The sequence below is a fragment of the Chinchilla lanigera genome, unplaced genomic scaffold (assembly GCF_000276665.1).
Source record: "Chinchilla lanigera isolate Chin_1 unplaced genomic scaffold, ChiLan1.0 scaffold00052, whole genome shotgun sequence".
NCBI classification, from domain to species: Eukaryota; Metazoa; Chordata; class Mammalia; order Rodentia; family Chinchillidae; genus Chinchilla; species Chinchilla lanigera.
The window spans coordinates 6,695,832-6,701,831 of record NW_004955453.1 but is presented as its reverse complement, the minus strand read 5'-3'; the positions used below and the strand labels follow the sequence as shown (position 1 = coordinate 6,701,831).

Sequence of the window (6,000 nt, the reverse complement as noted above, 5' to 3'; positions counted from 1 at the left end):
AACATTGACCTGTGACCCTTATGAGGTTATCTCCAGTTCATGTACCCTCAGATTGGTTAACTGCCAGGCAGACTCCTTTTTTTGGTTTTGTGTATTTTTCCTGTCCCCGAGACTTAATGGAAAGGTTACTGCCTATGGGCCTAGGTAAAATAAAATTTTGATTCCTACAGAAAGTCTGTAGACCAGAGACTACAGAATTCTCCTTTAACCCTAACATGTCATAGAAACTCAGGCCCTGGCCCTTTAGTGCCTCAATTACATTGGCAGCTTGCAACTAGTTTTGACTTTTTTAACCCTAAGGATCACTTGGCAATGCTGGGAGGTACATTTGGTTGTCACAACTGGAAGGACTCAGTTATTGGCATCTAGGGGGGAAGTCAGGGATGTGACTGAACATCCCATAATGCACAGGACAATCCCCTGCAGCAGAAAATGACCCAGCCCCAAACATGAACAGTCCCGCAGGTGAGAAACAGTAATTTACATGGATGTCACTGCTTCTAACAGATGTCATAAAACACTTATTCAAGCATTGAAAGCGACACAGCAAAACTTACCTAAGGGATACATCTACATTCACCTAATCACATCAGGACTATTTTTTTCTATGAAATGTTTAACGATTTTAGGAAAAATGATCAATAATTTGGCAACAGAAATTTATTGATTGTTTGCAACAGTAGTACAACATATACAGCTTTATCACATGGTTACAATCCAGTATTTGTGCTTTGTAAGATAAGTAAACATTTATTTGAGCATGACAAAAAGCTACACATAATATTCTGAGATTGTTTAAAAATAAATATATCCTTTTCCATTTAGTAGCACAAAGAAGCACATTTCAGTCTGAGAAGATGGATGGATTTTAAATTTGGTTCATGTGTCAAATTAAACATACAACCTAAATTTGGACTATTTGTATAACAAATGCCCAGTGAACACTAGACAAGATTCCTGGCATGAGTTGATAGGGGGGAAAGTATGGCTTACTAGGAAGCTTTCTTAGCATTTGAAAAATGTGGATGATTATGCAATACCAGCATCAATAGTGTAGGGCTTTGTTTACATTTATAATATCTTTGCAAAATTTAAAAACAGAGTACAAGCACAGTATTTCAGAAGATGCTTAGTAAACCTCTTCGATCATTTAGTTGGAAGGAAAGAAAAACTTAATAGGTAGATGTTAGATACTTTTAGTTTCCACAAGAGTAAATTTCTGTTATTAAAATATTTTAAATGTGATAGTCTTTTTATGCCCCAAACCCAGTGCCAGTATCATTGCGTAGAAATCCTGTCATCCTGAATGGTCATGCCTAACACAGCTTTTTACCCTATGTCTATCACTATGAAGGTCATCAAAGCAGCATATCAGCAATGGGAGTGTCACCACCTTCCTGATACAACAAACCACCAGGCTCAACATCAACGAGTGACTTTCAAGAACAATATCTTCCTGGTTTATTAACATCTAAACTAACTCAATATATTATTTATGATAATAGCCTCACCATAATTTACAATAAAAATAAAATGAAAGTTTATATTTAATATAATTCAATACATAAGCAGATTTTAATCTCAAAAAACTATTTTTTTTCTTTTTAGTAAGAAAGCTTTCCCATAGGCTCAGAATTCCATAATCATTTTGCCCAGGCAATATTTTCATGGAAACAAGGAAATCATCAATCTCCCACTCCCTCAGTTGAATGCTGTTAGTTTTTTAATTACCAAGGAGCTTAGAGATTGTTGGGAAGCACTGGAATATTTATCAATGGATTGCAATGAATGAATGACGTAACTCAGTAGAGGACATGGATGCACTACTGCATGTCTGCTCATAGCTACTGATTCTGGTGTGAAAGTGAAAATGTTTTGTATAAACTTGGAAAGTTCTTATCCATATCCTAAATGTTTGCCTGGGCTGGCAGTACAATAAAAGTTACAGCATAGTTTATAAAATTTTATTTTCACCAGTGAATTCATGTCAAGTTGATTCACATAATTGGAGACATTTTCTATCATTTTATATTATTGAACGTATATGAGTCCAGTTTCCTGGACCATGGGACTAGTTATAAGCTTTTTAATTTGGGCATCCACTGAAGTATCTCTTTTGCCAGCCATTCCAATTCAGGATCTTTTGAACATGTTGTATTGATTTGTACAGGTCTATATTTTGGCTTCTGTCAGTTATTCCTCGTACCTTGGACTTGAGCAGTAGGTTTTTTTATAGTGCTGCTAATATGATGTGATGTACTGATAAAGTTCAGAGCATTGAGCAAAGCACTGTTATCTAAGGAAAGAAATACTCCCCAGGGCAAAACTGCCTTATCCCAGTTCCAGGAGCCAGTCAAAGAGACTTGGGATCCCCTCTTTCCGCTCCTCATGCATTTTGCAGTACTGCACGACTGCGTGAAAGATATCCCCGACTTTCCAGGACTTCCGGTGGACCAGACGAACGACATCTAGAAACTGGAATGAAACACAGAGTTAGGACTCAGGGCATCACAGTGTCCTTAAAGGTCTGCCACTCAAGTGGCTCTCCAGTCTATGTGTGAGTGTCTAGTCCCAGGCTACCTTTTCCAGGACAGTCTATTTCCTTTTTTTTTTCTTCCGGTACCGGGAATCGAACTCATGACCTTGCACTTGCAGAGCAGGTGCTATGCCACTGAGCTAAATCCCCAGCCCCAAGTCTATTTCCTTTTTATCTGTTTATTTTTTAAAATATTTTTGGAGGCAGTGAACAGCTTTATTTTACACCAGTGGTCCTGGCTGGCTTGCTCCTAACAACAAAGAAAGCCAGGCCCTCTGCTTCAGGTGGTCTAGGGTTTTTACAGACATTTGAGGCAGGAAGTACAGAAGCAGAACTGAAGGTTTTTGATAGGGTAGGACAGGTTATTTCCTTTTTAGACATTTGTTATAAGAGAGTTCATTCCACTGAACTGGAATTTTCCTCAAAGCAGTTTCCATGGGAGCTGACTGGTACAATGAGGCCAATCCTTTTTTCTTAAGCCAGTCTTTTACATATTTAGTATATCATCAGGTCTGCTTGTCTTTGGTTCAGATACCCTGTAATAGGACTGTACAGCATGACTTTCCTCCTTTCTACCACAGATAATTTCTCATTGGATACGCATGTTTAGGCCAAATAAATTAAGTGCTAAAACTTCAAGCCATGTCATTCCATCTAGAGAAGCATCTGTCCTCCTCTGCTTGACCTAAGCAAGCATCAGAAGAGTTTTCCCCAGTGACAGGGAGAGGAAAGATTGAAGTCACCGGGTTATCAGGATGAGCTTCATTTTATATTATGAATGATATATATTATCACTTTATATTATGAACATAAAGACAAAGTTCTAGCTTGCAAGCAACTTGGAGGCTTGGGGGAACAGAAGACGGGGGAATCACTACTGGGGAAATCATTATGTTCCTGAAACTGAAGGATAAAATCCAGTGTGCAGGCTTCTTAAACTCTTCAGTCAGATACTTTTTAAGGTAAGTAACGTTAAGAACCAAAGGCTACAGAATGTAAGCCTGAGGTTTCAGAATACCAGTCTCCAGGGGAATGAAAGCATTGAAAGTTTAAGGCATCTTTGCATGGTTCAATTTATTGGCCTTTCCCCAGCGTACTGAAGACCTGTGAAGCAGGTGTTCCTGAGGAAGAAGACCTGGACATCAAGTTCTGAGGACTCACTGAGAAAGGTTTATGCAGGTGTCACTCACTACTCTCTCAAGATTCCCCTGAACAGTGGCCAGTGACCTTCATTTAAGGTCATCCCTTATGGGCACATCTTCTCCCTTTACATGTCTCACAAATGTTCACTCATGCAAAGGGTACAGACATGTAAAAGCAGCCTGAGCTCCTTTCTATATTTTTTTCTGCAAACTCTAGCTTACTAGGCCATTGCTTGATGAACTTTCATCTCAGAGTAATTGCCTGGGGAAGGAAGAAAATATTCACTAGACCCTTCCTAGAAGGTTTGTTGCCCCAGACATTTCTGAAAGTCAAACTTCAGCTTCCTTCCATTTATTTGGACTCTGTCAGAGGACGCTGTCTGTGGTGATGACCACAAGAGGCTGATGACCGACTCAAAGTAGTGAAAGTGCCCTCGCAGTGAGGCCACTCTGCCAGTAGTTTGTGGAATGGCCACAGGCTAGGATCTGCCTCACGGTCTCTAACTCAAAGCTGACACTTCAATAGGGCATGTAAAAAAATGATCTGTCCTCAAGAAAAATCGCAAGCTCTGAGAATTTGATGACTTAATCTCAGACATAGAGACCTTGAAACCTATGTTGACCTGATGAATGAGAAGGTTGCATGCTTGCTTTATTTAAAAATATTAGATAAAAATGAAGCAGGATAATGCAGTCAGACAAGGACATTTGCAGCTTATCACTGTAGGCTTTTCCATCACATTCTGTTGAGCACCTAGAATTTACATCACACCTGTCTCAAGCTCAGTGAGCATTTGAATCAAGCTCAGTGGTTTGCCATTATCTTAATTAGCTTTGGTATGGGATGGATCTGAGCTTTTCTTTCCATTGTATTAAAAAATAAAAATCAAAACTTATTTCCTGATCAGCGTTAATTGGATTCCCTTCCATAGATCCAAGTCAGCATTTGTTGAGCAAAGTGAAATAATTTTGGCTGTCTCATTTGAAGAAAAACACTACATGGTAGATGACTTTGATATTCTTAGGTGCATTTAATAGATTAGATTATTCACAAACTCATATGGTATAATTTATGGCAGTTGCTGCAAGGCATGCAATTTTTTGAAAACCTCCAACTTAGAACTTCCGAAGCTAGCTACCATCTTTTGCTCCAAGGCAGAATGATTTCAGTCAGCACAAGTGCATTGGTTCCCAGATTGCTCATGAAATTATGGTTTATAGAGCCATGATTCTTAACATTAAGATGAGAAGTCCCTGACTGTAAGTCCCTGATGCTTGGGTCTTACACTCAAAGGAGATTTTGAACTGAGAGGTAAGAAAATCAGGTTTGTAGACATTTCTTAGTTAATTCAAACATTCACAGAGCTTGAGAATCCTTTGTAGAGAATTCAGTTGAAGATAATTCCTTATGTTTACAATTGAAAAGCCTTAGTATCTAATTCTTCCTTATATCCCCTCTTGTGGCATATTTCTTGATATAGCTAGTGGAATGGTTATTTTCTTAGAAAAAATAGTTTTAAGGAAGGACAAGCTTTCTCTTTGAGAATTGAAAATCAGATGGAGCAAACATATCTAGTCAGGACATGGTTTATGTAATCCAGGTGTTAGTAAAACATGCTTCACTCTTGTAACAGTCACGGATTTATGATATATTTATTCATATAATAATTATCTCTTCAAAAAGGGTGAATAGAAACAAAATCTATTTCATTGAGTTACCACCAAAAATGTGCCACTATAATTAATATTTGTATTTAGGGAAATGTAAAAGAAAAAGTTGGAAACCAACCCTGTTCATTTTTTAATGAACCTGGGAATATTCTTCTGATTTGCATATTCATGTTTCTCTCTCCATGGGACGGTGCATCACATGAGGTGGGGTCAAAGTGATGATATATTCTTTTACTGGGTTCTTTGCACTGGCATCCTAGGTGGTAAAACTGAAGGGGAGTTTATCAAAGGGTGACCCACGCATCACCTTGCAAACAAAGGCATGGCAAACAGAAGGGCATCTCGATTTAGCTGTCTAGATGAGCAGGTGGGCTTGTGCCTGAAAAGAGCTATATATTACTGGTTGATGAGAGAGGTGAAAGTAGGAAAAGGCTTGAAAAATAAATTAGATCTTGTTTCTCCAGTAGCTAATTGCATTGGCTTGTGCTACAGAGACAGGGAACAATTATGGGCCATAGGGTAAAGACAATTTTACCGCAAACTGCTAGATTTTGGAACTGAAAATTAACATGTAATTACTCACTAAAATTACAAATGATAATGCTAGGTCCTTTAACTTGAGAGAGACACTTTTTAATGAAGAGCAACTGT

The 6,000-nt window shown here is 38.3% G+C and overlaps 1 protein-coding gene across 5 annotated transcripts in view; it reads right to left on the bottom strand.

The window, feature by feature from the left end:
* Positions 1-642: 642 nt before the first annotated feature.
* Positions 643-6,000, bottom strand: part of Sphkap (SPHK1 interactor, AKAP domain containing) — a 170,394-nt gene continuing 165,036 nt past the window's right edge. For all 5 annotated transcript variants that reach the window (XM_013519984.1, XM_013519983.1, XM_013519982.1 and 2 more), the window contains one exon: positions 643-2,475. In XM_013519984.1, coding sequence (XP_013375438.1) covers positions 2,332-2,475 — 144 coding nt within the window. In that variant the 3' untranslated portion in view covers positions 643-2,331. The remainder of the gene's footprint in view (positions 2,476-6,000) is intronic.